Raw genomic sequence first — 18,908 nt, forward strand, 5'->3', positions numbered from 1 at the left:
ATGCATAGAAATTCTTACATTTTGTAATTAAACAGGGGGCATGGTTGGATGAACTATCGTTCTGGGAGGAGTGCCATGATCATTTCTCCTGCCCGAAAAAGTAAGTGCACCCCAAATGTCAACCCTTGAAAGCGAATTGAGTCGCTTAAAATCGAAACCACGCATTTTATCACACTTCACAAATCGTATAAAAATTCCAATAGAATCCGAGGGTTAGCAAGAAATTGATTGTAGTTTTATGTCTGATGCTAATCATGGTTATCCCCTCCTCTCTCTCTCTCTCCCCTAAAGATACGCTACAGAGAGTATAAGCATCGCCTGCAAATGGGGTTATAAAGATGTCACGCCTGGTGCAGTTCTTGCAGGTAAATCATCCAACACATCCAAATTCCGTATTCAGAGTGGTGATTAAACCAGTACGACTCGCATCGATCATCACCTTTTTGTTTCGTTTCTTTCGTACTGATTGTTTTTTTGATTTGTTTTGTAATTACACAGATGATTACTTTAGTTCGAGGCTGCCCATCATTGAGAAACGAATTGCTCAGGGCGGGGTCAGGTTGGCCATGACTCTGAACCGATTATTTGGTGAACACAACACCGGAAATATGGCAGCAACCTGAATTCCACCATGGAGAATGCTAATTCATGTCATTTTTTTCTGTATGATGGCACATAACTAATTGTTATTGCTGACAATCATCATTGTCCTTTTCCTGTTGACAATACAGTCAACAAATTATGGGATTGACAATCCTGTTCTAGTAAATGGTATGCAATGATCGTCACGAAAGCCGATTGGTGAACAAAAACTTACTTAATTCTACTAGTGAGCCTGCAGGAAATAGCTCAACAAGCTGAGAGATGAACTCTTACCAGAACATAATATACATTCATTCCCTTGGATGAAATCCTAGCTAGGATTGTTTTAAGGATCCCAATTTTTTGGGTGGAAGGGGGGGGGGGTAGGGGGGGAGGTTTATAACCTCAACCTACTAACAAACCTTAAAAAAGAAAATGATATGCATGCTGTATATGCCTGAAAAGATAATAACATCCTAAGATTGAACAATACCATCAAAATTATATCCAAGTACTTAGGTGCTTGAAATCTGACTTTTCCCCCCTAAAATTGATTATCTCATGATTCTAAAGTGGATCCAAGAACTTCATGTCAAAATCCTTTTAAGGTCTTAACCCCAAGGGGACACAAGCTCTTAAATGTAATCCTGTGCCCGAGAATCAACTGGAGCTTGAGATTGGATTGCTTCATGCAGCAATAAAACATGAAAGGTGGTTGTGATGTAGGGCTGCAATGCAGCGTCCAAGGTACTTCATCTGAGAAATCAAATGGTAAACCAGCATAGAAGTAATATCATGTATAATTGGTAGGATCTTCTCACAAACTAATAATTAATGTCACAGGAATCACCTTGGCCAAGGCACTCCTTTGGTGGAGGCGAGTTACTCTGGTGAGTTCAAGTGACTTGCCCGAGTACTTAATAGAGCAAAAAAGCCCAAGAAAATTTTAAAAAATAATAAAATACGAAAAATAAAATAAATGTAGTAAGCATAAAATAAAACCAAAATTACATTGGAAAGTCCAAATGAACTTAAAAAAGTATAGAAAAAATAGTTTAAAAAAATGATTTATGGTTGAGGAAATTTTAAAAAAGTCCAAACAAAGAAATTATAAAAATAGAGATTATGGCAAAACCAATATTCATCAAAAACATCCCACTTATATATAAAAAAAATTACATAATTTGCACCCATTTTTACTATTTTTAGGATTTTTTTTTAAATTTCTTGTATGTACCTCAACTTGTACAAATAATTTGAGGCTACTCGGCAACAAGTCCTGTATTTCTGCTTAATAATGGTTGAAAATTAGATAGAAAAGATCAAGGACCCCCAACATGTTTGTTGCCATGTCAAGAGATACATTATCGCTATTAAAGAAAAGTGACATAAAATAAATGTAGGGAAAAATCAATTAAAAGGCTAAATTATTTTTAACAAATTATTAAAAATGCCTAATTATTTTATTTAACATTAAGAGAGAACTTTTTAAGTTTCATTTCACTAAAGTACTTCTTGAAATATAATAATAAGCCTGCCCCAATTCAATCTTAGAGCCTTGGACCAGTAAAGCATTAGGTAATTTAGTCGCAGTTATTGGCAACTACAAAAATACACGGAAAGAGGTATCATGCATAATTGATAGGATCTTCTCACAAACTGATATTTTGATTCAAAATGAGGGAGAAAAGATTGTTACACTGATATTGGTTGGTTGAGGGCCGGTTTCTACTGACGCCAAACATGATTTCTACACAATTTTAACTAGCTACGACCTCTTCCCCACATGTTCGTTCACATGTTAAAGAGACAAATTGGTGCAATACAATAACGACAAATTTTTTTTTTAAGGGAAAATATTAACTAAAGGGTCAAATTACTTTAAAACATCATGGGAAATTTATGAAATGGTGTAGTTTGTATAAGGTGTCAACATTGCACAATCAAAGTAAGATGATGCCCATCCAAATTTGGTAGGAAGATGAATTTTGGTGCCGAAAATTTTAGGATACCTTGGAAATCTATTTTCACATTTACTTGTGAAATTTCAAACTCTAAAAATGGTGCAAATCGAACAAATCTAAAAACACCTGAAAATCTTAAAAATGGATGCCGGAAATTTTAGCAGATGCACTATTTTTACGATTTGAAATACTTTTATTTTTCCAATGTCGATACATCTCGAAGTCGAGATCATCAATTGGAATGCTCTCCAATAACCAGAACAACATTTTCAAAAGGACTCTTAAGGTGCTTTTACTTCTACAACACAAAATTGACACCTTATGTAAAAATTTCCTTTATCAAATTACCCATAAAAGAAACAATTGAACACTTTGCCCATATCTTTTAATTTCTTTTCAAAATACCCATAGAAAAACACATGGTCTTGTGTTTGAAAAGTTGCAACCAGTGTAGGAAAAATCAAACCGAAACGGTTAACTTGACATGGAGCCAGAAGTGGTTCAACCAGCCAAACTGGTAAACCGGCTGGTCCAATTAGACTAACCGGGCAAGTCCGGGGTGGTCAAAAAAGTGTTAAAAAATAAAAATACAAAATACAAAAAAATATAATAAAATATAAAAAATATATTTAAAGCATGATTAAACAAAACATATCCAAATGAAGTTGAAAATTAATGGAAAAAATGAATTTTTAAGAATCGGTTTGGGGCGAGAGGTATTTTTGAAATTTTCCAAAAAAGATTGAAAAATGTAAAAATAAGTATTAATAGCCTAAACAATTCCAATCTTTGCCAAAATGATCAAAACATTAAAAAAATATGCATTACAAACAAAATCCCTTATTTTTTTAGGATTTTATATAAATTTTTTTACATTTTGTTTAAAAATACCCGGTCGGTTCACCAAAACGGGCAGAAATCGAAACTGACCAATGGCCGGTTTCGATCTAACCGGGCAGCTAGAATTTGAACTGCCCGATTTTTCCTAAACTGGTTGCAAGTGAGCAAAATGTTAAATGCTCAAATTTCTAATAGGTATAGGATAAATTGCCTAAAAATCATTAAAGGCGTCGAATCATTCTTTCTAGCATTAGGATGCAGCTTTTTAAGTTTGAATTAGCTCAGTTAGCCCTTAAAAAGTATAATAAAAAATGACCAAATGGCCTTGCTAAAGATTGTTATCCTGAACAAGCAAAAAGCATTTTTGTAGTTTAATCCCACTTCATTGACAAGAAAAAAATATAAAAAACCCTTAGCTATTTAGAGGTTTATAACCGAAAAAGTGAACTTTGCGTCGGTGACCTTGAACAACCCATTGTTCAAGGTTCCTAATCTCGAAGAAGAGCAAGTGGCCATTTTAAATATAATATTTTTTTAGGAAGTACACGAGTGAAAAAACCTCCAATGATATTGAGGTAATTTGCCCCTTTCATTAACATTTTCCTTGCAAATTTATTTTGCTCAAATTCTAGGTTTAAATCTATTTTAATACCCCTAAAGAGTCCATCTAAACAGATCCCAAATTAACAAGGAACAAAATGGTAGGAAAGATTTGATTTTCTATGATTATTCCACAAGAGAAACAGAATTTAGTAAATAATAAATTTTTTCTTCCAAAACTGCTCTACAATCTAAAGCATTCAACTTGCATTTCAAATAAATGCTCACCAGAAATTCAAATTGTATTTTAAATAAATGCTCACCAGAATGTGCGTATTTTCGAATTTCACTGAGAGTTATGCTGTCGCGAGCTGCCTCTCCCCTGAAAATGACCACCAGCCCTCCCTTGAAAACGTCCACCACCTCGCCTGAATGGTGGCCTCCTCCCCCCATCAGGCCTGGGAGGACTAAAATTAGTATTGCCACCTGCCAAAGGCTGCTGACCAAAAACAAACTGCTGCTGCTCATTATTATTCATAGACATCTGTTGTTGGTTTTGTTGTTGTAATAAGCCCATATTCTGGTGAACTCCACCACCCATCATCCCTGCCTGTAAAAAGTGCGCTTGATTGAACCCCATCTGACCATGCGTGTTTAATGAGCCGAGACCTGGAATTGGGGACCCTGACAGTAGCTGCATCCCCACCATCCAATTCCCATTCAGCAGTTGAGGCTGCTGCTGACCAGGTATGCCACCTGTCCAAACCCCATTGCCCGATGGTCCACATGATCCAGACCCTTGATGATAGTTATGAGGAGGATGATGATCAGGCTGCACACCTGTCATGACCATATTGGCCAGTGGCAGTGGCCCACCTGCCATGCTTGGACCCAACATATATGGGGGCCCCACTGTCACTTGTTGAAAGGGAGTTCCACCCATGCCAGTGATGCAGCCCAATGGGGGAGTGACAAATGGCGCTTGCATAGGGACTGCCACATGAGGAGGTGGGACTGCAGACCCTCGCTCAATCGCTGGTAGTCCTGCCTTTGCAAACCGCTCCTTTATATTGTCTTGGCACTTCTTCTGACCCCTCATTTCCTTGTTTTTGTTCTTCTTTCTATTACTATCGTTGTGGCAGTTGTGGTTGCTTTTGATCGTTTCACCTCTTCTCTTCATGTTTTGGTGGGATCTCTTATATTGCGCCTCCTTTTCATCATCGGAGAATTCCATCTCTTCTGAGTGCTCTTCATCATTCTCACCAGAGGCATCATAACCCTTCTTGTAAAGGTTTTGATCATTCAAGACATGGCCGGCGAATTCCACAACAAAGGAGACAGGGGTGCCTTGGCAGACATTGGAGGGGACTTCGTTGGGGGAGTTGTATCTGACTACATAGTAGGGGTTTTTAACAGGTCCAAAGATTTCGTCAATGAAACCAAGTGGGGAACGGGTGTCAGTTATCCAGAGTATGGAGCCCTCAGTAAGAGGGCTATGCTTTTCCAGGCCCTCCACTATAACTTTGGCATCTAGTATCTGCATGCACACACATATATGGATATGGTTAAATTTGGAAGATGGGTAGAGGCAACTCCACTACCGCACTTTGAATACACTGATACATGCAACTTTTCACACAAAGGTTTTTCTTTTTCTTTGTCCTTTTTTGTTTTGACATGTTAACAGTATAAGAATTCTAATTGTGGCTTAGCCACCCTGATCACCCTGGGCAAGAGCCCCTTCTTCACATAAAGACAACTCTAGAGATAAATATAAGACAGACAAATGCGCAGAGGTTTTCAGCGTAAGTGACATCTTATTTCATGAAAGTATTTCCTGATGCTGCTTTATAGGAAGACAAATGGCAAGTTCCATAATTTTTAAAAGTTGGCTGTCGTTGTGTTCCCTGATAGCCAACCAAAAAATAGTTGGGATAAGGTTCGGATGATGATGAAGAAAGTGATGGCTGTCATTGCATTCAATATGGTAAATGGAAATTTGGTTTTCTATGTTTATCCTTCAAATTGGTAACATCATCATTCATGTCAATAATAATTGATTTCATGAGAGGTAGCTCCATCCCATGTAACAAAAATCCAGTCAGGACAATCAGAAAACTTACTAAAGGAGATGTTGGAAGGGATCCCAGGTGGGCTACAGCCAAGAATCATTGATCAGAAGCCTAGATGTAATGAGCAACATATCTGGATTCAACGAAAACTTGATTGCCTTTATATTGAAAAGCCAAAAATAACAAAAGCAGAGAAACTCTAAAAAACTTCACCACATAGAGGTGCTCTTACAAACCATATTAGAAACGGAGGTGAATTCACTTGTGAGAGCCTGTGTCATGGAATAAGAACCCCTAATGCATAAAGGACTGCATTGCCCTGACAAGAGGATTCATGAGAACTATCCTGACCCAAATTTGTCGCATCATTTCCATGGAAAGAATGATCTCAATCACACACTTAAGGAGCATGGCAATTGATCCTCACCGTATGGTCTTTCTCTAACAATATTTCATCCTACAAAATATTAGTCCTATAAAAAACTAGGAATGATACAAAATATGGTCACGACTCGAAGAGCAATGTGCCTATTAGGGTAGCTTGTGTAGAGAGACACATACTTCTCGTCTCCCTATTGCTATTTGCACTAATTTTTTTCATGAAAAAGTTTACAGGGCAGCATAAAAACCCCTCCATAAAGGACACTGCCATAACTGCACAATATTCTTTTCTCTGTTTAATCAACATTAGTTTCATCACAAGGAAAAAAACCCCATTGATTTGATATCTTTTGTATGTTACATTTGCTTGCCCTTGGTGCAACTTGATGCAGTGTTACAGCAACATAAAATGGACCAGAGACTCGATTACTAGCATCGAAGTGAAAATTTTTACGCACTCAACTGTTAATCAGAAACTCTATTAGCTTCCAAACAACTTGACAAAACCTGAAACAGCTTGTAAAAAAGACATAAAAGAGAAGGAAAGGAGAACCAGGCAATATTGTATCTTTTTCATATAGATCAAATCTTAGAAGAAGAAAACATGATGTTTGTCAATGGTCTTGTATAGAACCTTGAACAAGAGAAATATTTTGCAGCCACAAACTGAAATGCTGAAAACTAAGGCAGATTAGTTCCAAGCTAAAAACCATCGCTAGTAGCAGACATTTTCCTGAAAGCCCTGTCATTCAATCACAGATGATTAGCTATGCAAAACTACAATTGCTACCCTAATACAGCAGATTTAGAGTTTCACAGTCATCTGCAACCAAATACTTCAAACAGAGGCTTGGGAAATAACATTAAGAACCACTCGTGTTCTTTTTTCGAATATGTAGAACCAAACATGTTTAAGTAAGGAAAACAATCGAACAAAACGCTTCCAAATCTAACAACAGGCATTCCACATCAAAGAAAAAACCCTTTCTGAAAAGCAGTCAACGATAAGTAATTGGGAACTAAAATGCATAAATGCGATTAAAAAACAGCACGTGTACAGACTATATTCTCTCAGTCATCAAAAACCAAATACTTCAATCAGAGGCTGAAGAAATAAGGTAAATAAAAGCTCATGTTTAATTAAAGAAAAGATGCACAAACTACTACTCTCTCTAAACAGAAGCATTCAACTGCAAGCCAAAAGTCCTCAAAACTAGCCACATATTCATTGCAAGGGACCATTTTAAAATATGGTATTAAGCAATTTTGAGATTTGCAATTCAACTTACAGATAAAACGATCCCCACAGGCAATGGGCGATGATGTGGTTCCAAGGCGACATCCACTGGAGGAACATGAGGGAGAATCTGAAGGAAAAAATTATTATGGGGTCAACTTAATGTGTAAAAAAAAAAACAAAAAAAACAAGCATCAAATAACCGAAACCCCAAAACAATGCTACCACCTCCAAGAAAAAACAAAAAGAAAACAATAAAATTGAGAAGCCAACTTAGCAAGAAAACAAGAAAGCAAAATACAAGATCATTGCACTATGCATGAGATGGAAGAATGACTATGGAGGAACCACAATGAGTCTTCCACCAGCTAGAACCTACACTTAGACCTAGATACAATTTTGTACCACATAAAGAGAAAAGGAAGATTCTCACATACCACATGACTTCCATGGCCGATCTTTGCGGAAAAATGAATCCATTATTCTTTTGATTGTTTAAAAATGAACCAATCAAAGATGGTACCGGACCAAAAAGGAAATATCTTGAGTTTCAATGAACAGACCATCAACTGGTAGTGCAAATACCACCCTTTTTTTTGCCATTCCAATGCATTTCCAAAACAGACTCGGCCGAGACTCGTTGAGACCCAGCAGACTAAACCTACCTGTCTTGAGCCAGGAGCCTTAACGAATCCTAACCCAAGTCCCAGGTTTCAAACACCGATATATAAGCATTGCCATTGAACACCTAGAGCTACAATGATCTACAACATTAAATATATACTCCCATCTAACCCCTACTGCTGTTCTATGTAATTCGTGAAATCAACTCTCAAAGGCTTGACAAAATTAAGGCTCATAATAAGTTAGAAGCAATACATATAGAAACCTGAGCAACCTATAATGCTTAAAGCTTCCACATAGGAGAAAAAAAAAAATATAAGTGGCCATTAGAATAGGAAATCCCTTACGAAGGTGGAAGGGCACATTCAATGTTTTGTGGCCGCAGTCCCCCTCTAGGCCACTCCAAATAAGAAACACGAAAAACGCTTTAGGATGTAAGGGAAACAAAACTATGAATACCTAAACACTAGAGCAAGTTGACAATGTTGCCCAAGGTCTCCATCCCCAGATCTTACTTTTATAGGCCGAGTAAGAGTTTTAAATTCTCACAGAAGCAGGGAGATAAAGAAAAAAACAAAATTGCTACAGGTCATATCCCTATCAATCAGAACGATAATACTCTCCAGACAAAATTAGCCAAATCTAAATTGCTAGTCCAACACTATGAATTCTCCTTCAATTTTTTATAGCTTTTCCAATTTGGTGTCTAAGCTTTACTAATTGAGTTAATGCATACATCATGATAAAAATCAAATTAAGGCATATATCATGAACAACCAGTAAATTTTAACAAAGATTGTCCTCCTCTAATAGTGAGAAATCAAGAGGCACACCTTGCAAGGCAGCGTTGATAACTTATAATGATCACATATTTGCTTATAGACCACAAATGTAATTCATATATGCGCATTAGATAAGTTGTGCTCCATTGAGCAGGCCCGAAAACTAGATTTGGCCATCAAACCAGAGTTGCAGTTCCAAAGGAGGAGGATGCAATTGCAAGTAAAAAGAGGCAAAGTGTAATATATGAGCGAGGGAGACAACAATTATGATATCATGGCATAACTCTGTGGATAGTGGGGGGGGGGGAAGAAACTACAAGAACAGAATGGACATTTGCTAAGGATATTTCATAATTAATTCTATCAAGGGTATCCTTCAAGGAAAAGTACACAATGAAACCATTTATCTTTGGTACCAGGTGGTCGCAATTAATCTTGACCATTGGATGTGAAATTAGATGGCTGCATTTATTCCATTGACCAAGCTCAAACTTCAAAAGAAATTTGTCCAACTTTGTGACACACCCAAGCTTATCAGACTTAACATCGGATGGTTATAAGTAATTGTGACCAAAGGTAAATGGTCTCATTGTATACAATCCCGTCATTCTAAAATACTTTTAAGTCACTTACTGTTTTTATCGGGTCCTCATTTTCATTCCTTAATTGACATAGACATTGGAAACATAAAGTTTTTCATTTAGAATGTTTGAGATCTTCATAATTTCTAAATTTTACTTTACTGGTTTTTCATACATATCAGATGAGTGAATTCAGTGCAAGCACAATGTGAAATTTTGTATAAGAGGACCAGTCACCCACTAAACCTATTACCAAAAAATTAAAAAATGCAATATAATGCTTATTAAAATGGAATAAACAAGAGCTTCCAAAATCAACAGAAAGAACACAACAAAACCAAAAAACAAAATAGCGTACATAGACTACAATGACAACTAGATCATCAATTTATTTTCCATAAAAAGGATGGCAAGAAAGTGGATATATGAAATTATCTGTTGAATAAATAAAAAACGTAGGCGTGAAATTACCGAGAGCTCGTTCTTGGACCTAATTGGCCCATTCACCTCTTCATCGCCGCTGCAAATATCATTTATTTCACCTTCTTCCATTTCTTCATTTCTTTTTCTCTTGCTATTATCATCTTCGTCATCATCATCAGTACTAGAAGAGGAAGGAGACGAGACATCATCAGTGCTAGAAGATGAAGAAGACGAGGAAGAAGAAGTATCTGAAGAATCATCCCTGCTCGATTCCTCAGACTCGCTATCTGCGCATTTATCATCTATATGCTCTGGTTTTAGGGAGACCGAATCCTTATTAATCAATACACCAGCATTTTCCAGTCCATTTTCAGGAAACCCATCTGTCTCTTCTTTTCTCGAAACAGTACAGGAATCATTAGCTTCAATTCCTGGAACCCCAGAATCGTTGGACCCTATTTCTCTATTGCAACACAAACTAACCTTCTCCATATCCTTCTCCAAATCGCCAAAAATGGGTTCGACTAAATTTAGCTGCTCTGCATCAGTTACCACTTCCTTAGACCCCCCAACTTCAAACTTAGCCAAACCAGGCTCCTTCAAATTCGATTCTTCCCCATTTCTAGTCGGGGTTTCTTCAGTGGACATGTCTGAGATATCTGGTTCGAGAATCCACTCTTTTATGACGTCGAAATCCGCGAAAGGCTCTGTAAAAGTGGGAGAAGAAGGGTTTAAGCATGTGGGTTCTGGTAAACAGAGCTTGGCTTGGTCTTTCCTAAGGTCTCTAATGGCGGAGTCGAGGCCCACCATTGTCAGAGAGGTGAGCGGAACAGTTCATGGTAGGCATTCTAGAGCGAGAAAACAAGTGATTATATTCGGAAAGTTGCGCTGAAATTAAGGAGGGAGACGCTTAAACCCTAAAAAGTTTCCAGGGTTCGAGTTAGGGTTTATACCCCATATCCGATGAAGGAGCCACGATACAATTTTGAACTGTAAGAAAACTAGCGACGGACACGTGTTCGGCACGTACGAGAGTGCAGTCATAGGAACAATTTCTATTTATTTTTTATTTTTTAACTAGTAACTTGTGCATTAGAGGCAGGGTATTATTATTTTTTTAAAAAAAAGTTTGAGTTTTGATTGTGTACTTTTAACTAAGGGAATAAACACTTAATTCATCTAGTGTTTGAAAGTTTGATGATCGGAATTAGCATTATTTTTAATTTCTAAGGAACCATTCGATTACGTCCCAACTGGCCTAGATTTTATTTGTGATTTTTATAAAAAAAGAAAAAAGAAAAAAAAGATCAATGGGAGGCCTACTGATCCATGTCGGTCCCCTATATTGGCAGTTCACCTGGCTATTCCGGGTTTCAATTGCTTTGCCCTGGTATCCTTTAAGAAATAAGAATAAAATTTTGTTAAAGAAAATTAAAAAAATAACGTCATAAAGTTATAATTAATAACAGAAAAAATATCTCAGTACATCCTAATTTGGTGTATCATTATCCAATAGACCTATAAGTTTGAAAACTATTAGATTGAATTAGCTTTTCAAAAAATCTATCTTTTAACCCCCAAACCCCCTCTCTATCATGGTTCCATCGTTTTTGTGGATTCTGTCTCATGTATGAAGCTAATATAATTCTTAAAAATATTAATATGAAAAATTACAATCTTGGAATATGAGTATTTGCAAATTCAGAAGGGCAATTTGCGTACGGATGCATCCGTAGGTGTAGAGATAAGGTGCACCTTCAAATTTTATCATGGTATATAATTTTGATGTAAAATGCTTTTAGGATTATCTCAAAATCTATTTTTATATCTAATTATAAAGTTTTAAATTTAAAAAAAAGTTAAAATCAAGTAGATCCATAAACATATGAAAATCTTGAAAATGGATGGTGTAGATAACATGTTGTAAAAGGCACTATTTCTGAGATTTGAAATCTTTTTATTTTTCATAGTCATACATCTCCATGTCGAGATGATCAATCAAAGGGTTTTTCAACATTAAAACTACCTTTTCCGTTGGATTTTTTAGGGGCATCCGTAGTTCTACATTATAGGGTAGCACCATTATATAAACTTTTTGAATCTCATAAATGTGTGTTTATGGCTCCTTCATTAGAGGGGCTTATTCTTGCTGGTATGATCCTTGGGCCATGGAATTCTTTAACACCATGAGGAAAAAGGGGCGGGTCTCAAATGTGGAGATCACCTTTCGTATTATTAGATCTCTTGGTAAGATAGCTAGAACAAATGAGGTTCTCTGGCTCTTTGATGAACTTTGGAGAGGTGGTTTTCTTCCAATAACTAGTGTGATCAATGATATGCTCACTTGTTACCGGAGAAGGGAGACTGAATGATGCAATGCAATTGTTTGAGAGAATTACTGGATGGAACTTGTGGAAAACCTTACGTCTCAGATTATGGCATAAAATTACAGGGCTTTGTGGAAATGGGGACTTGTCAAAAGCTTTCTGATTTTTTCGAGAAATGCTTAATAACAAAGTGCCTCTGAGTGGCCCATTATATGGAATCATCATCAGGGGGCTCTTTACAACAAAGCCAATGATATAACAACACCATGTTGGATATAGTGATATCTAAAATCAACCACATAAGAAAATGTCATATAGACCCGGTTTTTATGTGGGCAAGTCCCCGCATATGTAGAAATGCAGGCCTCTTAATAAATCTTTGTTTGAGATGGATTTTAAGACTTAATTTTTAAAGACATGTAATCTCTAACATGGAGATCATGAATATAAATAAATAAATAAATAAATAAATAAATTTTAAAAACTAAAAATAATAATCTAGTAAGAAAACATCTGGACCGTTAGTTTCCATTATTTTTAGATGGAACACCTACTTGCATCCACCTTTAAGATCGATGCTTTACACTTTCTGGAACACATATGGTCTAGCCTGCATGAAACAATTTTTCATCTCATATGATGTGGGATTAGGATTGATAAGTTTCCTAAAGAAAATGGAAACCTAAAAAGATTAGGATTCTTGCGTATATCTCTTGGTTCTTGATATATATGTATTATCTATGGGAAGTTTCCTATTTATTGTGAATTCCTAATTTTATATATACGGAATGAAAGATGAAAGAATATGTGTGCCCTATTTGTGTCACCACATGAGAAATGTCTCTTCCTCTAGGGAGAATGGTAGGGGCCTCTTGTACATGAGAAACAAGGCCTCACCCTTAGGCAGAAATGAGCTTCCTAAGGAGAGAAACACCACGATGTGCCTCCTGTGGATTGAGAGGTTGGTTTATTGTAGAGAAGTAATTTCCATAGATATTATGGGTGGTTTTCTCTTTTAGTGAAAAATCTCAAGGCTTTATTCTTGAATAGTGGTTTAGTTGTGGAATAGAGATGAGATATTAGTGGGTGGTACTGGTCTGGAGAATAGAGTTGAAAGGGTTTGTTTGACCCAATTTTGTCGAGTCTTAAAGACGTAACTCTATGTCCCAAAATATATGATGCAACTTTCATTAGTATAATAAATTTCAGATTGTCGTGTCCGTAGATGTAGCCCTTTTGGGGTAAACCATGTAAATCTTTGTGATTTGTGGTGTTTGTTTTATGTTTTATTTTCCATATTATGGCTCGTACTCTCACCTATTTTGTTTTTAATTGGATAAGTACACGATCTTGATGGAATCCAACTTTTGCGATTCCTATTTCTGCATCTAAGACGACTATTAAATCCTAAAACACCAAACTCTCATTTCATCCAACTCCCATATTGATGAAAAAAAGTTGGGTGATCATAAATTCCATTACAAGTATCCCATATACATAAAAACACCATGAAAAAAATACCACAGAAGAGAGGATAACAGAGATAAGGGAAAAGAAGAGAGAAATTTTAGGGATGGATTCAGGAGTACATCAACAAGGTAAATCAAACCAGTTAAGGTGAGCTTTTGCTGCTTATATGTTTGTTTAGGCATCTCTCCAAAAGCCAACTCTATTCTAATAAGAAAAGAAGCATACTTCTCCACCATGACAAAAGAGGAAGGAGCTCATTCCCCTCCTCTAGACTGTACATTATTGCCACCAAGCGCTCTAGTAGAGGTGGTTAAGGACCTTTTCATGTATATTTATAGCTTGAAATCATATTAAATAATCTAGTTCATAGAATGGAGAAAGAAGTTTGAATGAGAGCATTAAAGCTAAGGTGGTAAAAACCCAAAAGTTTTGGCTGAAAGAGAGAAGATTGAGGGAGACCATTAGGGCTAGCATGAGAAATGATCCTAGAAATTTAAAGAGAGAAGGTTGAGAAAGGGTATAGAGAGAAGATTGAGGAAGAGAGAGAGAGAGAGAGAGAGAGAGAGAGAGAATTGCAATAAATTTTATTTTATTTTTCTTTTTTTCAAAAAGTGATGGGCAATCGAGAGACTTAGCTTTTATTTTTGGCCCCTTCAAAATTACCACTATCTGGATGAACACAGTGAAAGTGGCTGCAGCCCAATTTGAACAATTAGGGCTACAACCCTATGGAAACCGGGGTAGAGCCATCGGATTAAAAAGACTGCAAGGTAATATGCGATGGATAGTTAGAGATGGTCATTTGGTTGACTTTTGGGTTGACCCATGACTATCAAAGAGTTCTTTATAGGAGAAATACTGTGGAGGTTCACAAGACACTTGACAACCTGGCTAAGCCTAAGGCCTTAGATTATATACAAGGCACACTCCAAAGGTGGCCCCTTCCTACACCTACCTCATTCCCTCTCATTTGTGCATGGGAGGAAGTTTATTCTCATGTACTACCGCTCCATCCCTCTCAAGTTCAGTTGGTATGGATACACTTAGTTAATGGCAAGTTCTCAGTTGTCGGTGCTTGGGATCACATCAGGCAAAGTGCCCTGATTTAGCCAGCCTTTAAGGTCATTTGGAAAACCCCATCCCATCCTAGAGGGAAGTGGTTGTCCTCGCTTGCCTAGCACTTTTGACTCCCTACCATGACCCTCCTCCAATCTAGGGGCCTTCATTTGGTTACCATATGCCCCTCTTACCTTCAAGAGGAGGAATCCACTAACCATATTATCATGCAGTATGTGTTTTTATAGGTGTTATGGCAGTCCATTCTCTAGATGTTTGGCAAAAGTATATCACTCAAGCAAACCCCGACCATCATGATGACAAAAAAGCTCAAATTTCGTTTCAAATCCAAGGAGATGAAGAATATATGGCTCTCCATCTTCTCCACTATTGTTTGGTTCATATGGGCAGAGCACAATGCACGTATCTACGACGATCGAAGGTCTTCGAGGGAGCAAGTACTGGGGTGCATCACCCACTTCATCAACAAGCTTGCGGAGGGGAAGGGATGGTCCTTTCACCCATCAGAAGTCCACATCTCCACGAACCTCAGGCTTAGTTGGCATGTTGAACCCCCATCCACCTTGATCCAGATTGCATGGTCCTTCCCTCCCACGGAGCACTTGAAGCTTAACACTGATGGCTCTTTCCTTGGTAATCCAGGCGTTGGGGGTTGTGGGGGGATCATCAGAAATGGCACGGGAGGTTTTGTAACAGCATTTTCCACCCCTCTCGGTCCCACGTCTAACAATGCAGCAGAATTTCATGCTTTGGATTGGGGCATCTTTTTGGCACAGGAGTTGGACTGCCGCCCACTCATCATTGGGAATGACTCTAAATTGTTAGTGGAATCGCTCGCCCACCATATCTCAGCCCCTTGGAGGCTGTGCACCCTGTTGCCCAATTGCAAGACAAAGCTCTTTTCCTTCATTGATCACCATTGGAATATATCACATGCCTTCCGGGAGGTGAATATGGTCGTTGATTGCCTGACAAAGAGTGGAGCATCTATGGCTCAAGCCATGGTATGGCAGGCCTATCCCCCAGATTTTGTAATTCCTTTCATTTTGCCGGACCTTGCCAACATCCCCCTAGAAAGGGCTGTGTAGTGCATGTATTTGTAACCATGCACATGTAATCTTTATTTTAATAGTATTAATAAACACTAAAAAACGGGTAGGGGCTTGTCATCCCCACTGATTTGCCCAACACAAAAAAAAAAAACTTATTGAAACTAGACCCTTATAATGTGTAACATATAATATAATATATATTTATATTGCATATTACTATATTATATTATATTATATATTATTAATGTACAATTTTATAATATATAATAAAGCATATATTAATAAAATAAATTAAAAATACATTAAATTATATATTATATTATTGTGTATTTATATATATTATTAATATCTTTATTATATTATATATTTATATATAATATAATAAATATAATAATAATATATAATATATTGTATTATACAATATATTTTGTTTATGTAATAGATATTTACAATACAATATATATTACATAATTTTTTATATCTAATATAAAAATACTATTTAAAATAAATATAACTATATATTATTAGTTATAATATTTAAGTATTTATAAAATATATTTAAATACCAGCAAGTTATCAAACATATACAATTCATTGCACATTGCCTTTTAAACATGTTAACAAACATGGTAAAAAGAAAGTTTGCAAAAGTTTTTCCGGCAAAGTATTGTCATATGTAAATATATTTTATGGGGAATATATACGCCCCAACAAACGTGCCCTTAAAGATCATTCTGTATAATTTTAAAGTAATTGTCATTACTCTTTTTGCTTTTTTTTGACAATGTAATTGTTATTATTTCTAGTGCGTATTAGATGAGGAACAAGGAATGACGGGATAATTTTTACATGATCCCTCATCCTTTTACAATTGTTTTGCTTTACCTTTGAGTTTTTTCTTTTGTCTGCTTAGATTTTAAAGCTATTCGTTTGGCTTACTGAAAGCTATGCACGGTAAGGTTTAGTTGAATATAAAGAAGTTAAGGTGGTTTCCATGTTAAAATGTACATGTGACATAAGGTGCGTCTATGTGGTTCGGTATATGTAACCATTTTATACTTGTTATCGGTTATATAGACAGTAATTTGCATCAATATACGTAGCATTATACAGACTTCTTATTTGTTTTGTATGAATTAATATACACTGATATATGCAAATTCCATATGCATTGATACGTATAACGATATTTACACTTGTTATTAGAGTATATACACAATGATATATCCAATTATCACTGATATATGGACTGATTGTACAATTAATTGAGCTTCTTACTCAGATGACTTCAACCAAAGCATATTACACATTTCACTTGTCTATTACGATCTTCATGTATGTAACACATTTCTTTTGTATGCTCCTTTCCAAATGGTAGATTTCTTTATCACTTTGGCATTTGTAAATGTGATTCTTGGGGAGGACATGATTTCCTCTACATGATTTACACTTCAATAAATTACTTATCCTAATATATGTGCATTCTTTAAATTTAAAAACATTTGTGTTCATCAGCATTTGGTTTATTGAGTTTGGTTAGGATGCCACAAACAGAGTAGTTTGGAGCAGTCTTTCTCCCAATATCCCATAATAATACTTTGGCAAAAGTTTATATAAGGATGCAACCTTATAATGTAGAACTACGGATGCACCTCAAAAAGCCATCGGAAAAAGTAGTTTTAATGTTGAAAAACCCTTTGATTGATCATCTCGACATCAAGATGTATGACCATGAAAAATAAAAAGATTTTAAGTCTCTGATATAGTGCATTTTACAACATATTATCTACACCGTCCATTTTCAAGATATTCATATGTTTATAGATCTACTTGATTTTAACCATTTTTTAAATTTAAAATTTTATAATTAGATATAAAAATAGATTTTGAGATAATCCTAAGAACATTTTACATCAAAATTATATACCATGATAAAGTTGAAGATGCACCTTACCTGTGCAGCTATGGATGCATCCGTATGCCAACTGCACCCTAATACTTTTTCTAGATAGAAAACATGGTGATGAGAGATTGAGATGCATCTAACCTTGTTATGGCACATGAGAATCCATATATGCATACTTGTTCTTTCTTTCTTAGTTGTAATCTAAGTTAATTCTTGCAAGAATAGTATGGATATCTTATAGGAAAATTGTTTCACGAGTCGGGGGATGCATTTCTACATTTCGTCCCCTGAGGTATAAAACATCTATTTTAAAGGTCGATGCAAATGGGCAGTCCATCTAAAAATAGTTGCGTCCCGTGAGCTATACAGCATCTATTTTAAAGATCGATGTAAATGGGTGGTCCATCTAAAAACAATTGAAAATAACGGTTCAAATGTTTTCTTCATAAAATTATTATTTTTTTAAAATTTATTTATTTTTTCATATTCATGATCGCCATGTTAGAGATTATATATTATTAAAAATTAGGTCCAAAAATCCATTTCAAAAATTGATTTTTAAGAGGGCACTCATGCGTCCTATCTTATAAATGCTTATTGTAGGTGTAGTTTCTCTTTGATGTCACCATATTAGTTTCAAGAATTGTATCCTCTTAAGATTGTTTTACCTTTGGTACCAAAAAACGGTCACAATTACCTCCAGCTATCTTTTCACTTTATGTGTCATGTGGGTTGGTGCTCATCATTCTTTAAATTATTTGTATTCATCAGCATTTAGTTTATTGAGTTTTTGGTAGGAAGCAGGATTTTAGAAACCCAATTGTAGACCTTTCCTACCCTTGGAGATTAAATGGTTCACCTAAAATTGTTTTTTTGGAAGGCATTTTCATATGAAATTTTTTTACATCAATTAGTTATCAATTAGTATAGAAAGACGCATTAAGACCAATTCGTATTAGTATGAAAAGATGCACTAAGACCAATTCGTATGAAAATACTCACACACTTAATCACTTGAGAGAATTTTTTCATGTGAAAATGTTTTCTAAC

The 18,908-nt window shown here is 36.0% G+C and overlaps 2 protein-coding genes across 5 annotated transcripts in view; one reads left to right on the forward strand and one right to left on the reverse strand.

Moving 5' to 3' along the window:
* LOC105419999 (endonuclease 1) overlaps nucleotides 1-812 on the forward strand; it is a 26,347-nt gene extending 25,535 nt beyond the window's left edge. For 3 of the 4 annotated variants that reach the window (XM_088858483.1, XM_020665449.2, XM_088858484.1), the window contains 3 exons: nucleotides 36-100; nucleotides 292-365; nucleotides 499-812. In XM_088858483.1, the coding sequence (XP_088714609.1) occupies nucleotides 36-100; nucleotides 292-365; nucleotides 499-623 (264 nt within the window). In that variant the 3' untranslated portion in view covers nucleotides 624-812. The remainder of the gene's footprint in view (nucleotides 1-35; nucleotides 101-291; nucleotides 366-498) is intronic. The other variant, XM_020665450.2, reaches the window with a different exon arrangement.
* On the reverse strand, nucleotides 799-10,991 carry LOC18431571 (uncharacterized). The gene is made up of 4 exons (XM_006841693.4): nucleotides 10,075-10,991; nucleotides 7,669-7,746; nucleotides 4,250-5,463; nucleotides 799-1,338 (listed from the first exon to the last, which is right to left on the reverse strand). The coding sequence occupies exons 1-3, from the start codon at nucleotides 10,834-10,836 to the stop codon at nucleotides 4,273-4,275; spliced, it is 2,031 nt and encodes a 676-aa protein (XP_006841756.2). The 5' UTR covers nucleotides 10,837-10,991; the 3' UTR covers nucleotides 799-1,338; nucleotides 4,250-4,272.
* Between the last annotated feature and the right edge of the window lie 7,917 nt (nucleotides 10,992-18,908).

The sequence above is a fragment of the Amborella trichopoda genome, chromosome 2 (genome assembly GCF_054954075.1).
Source record: "Amborella trichopoda isolate Santa Cruz 75 chromosome 2, AtrichopodaSantaCruz75HAP2 v2.0, whole genome shotgun sequence".
Lineage (NCBI taxonomy): Eukaryota > Viridiplantae > Streptophyta > Magnoliopsida > Amborellales > Amborellaceae > Amborella > Amborella trichopoda.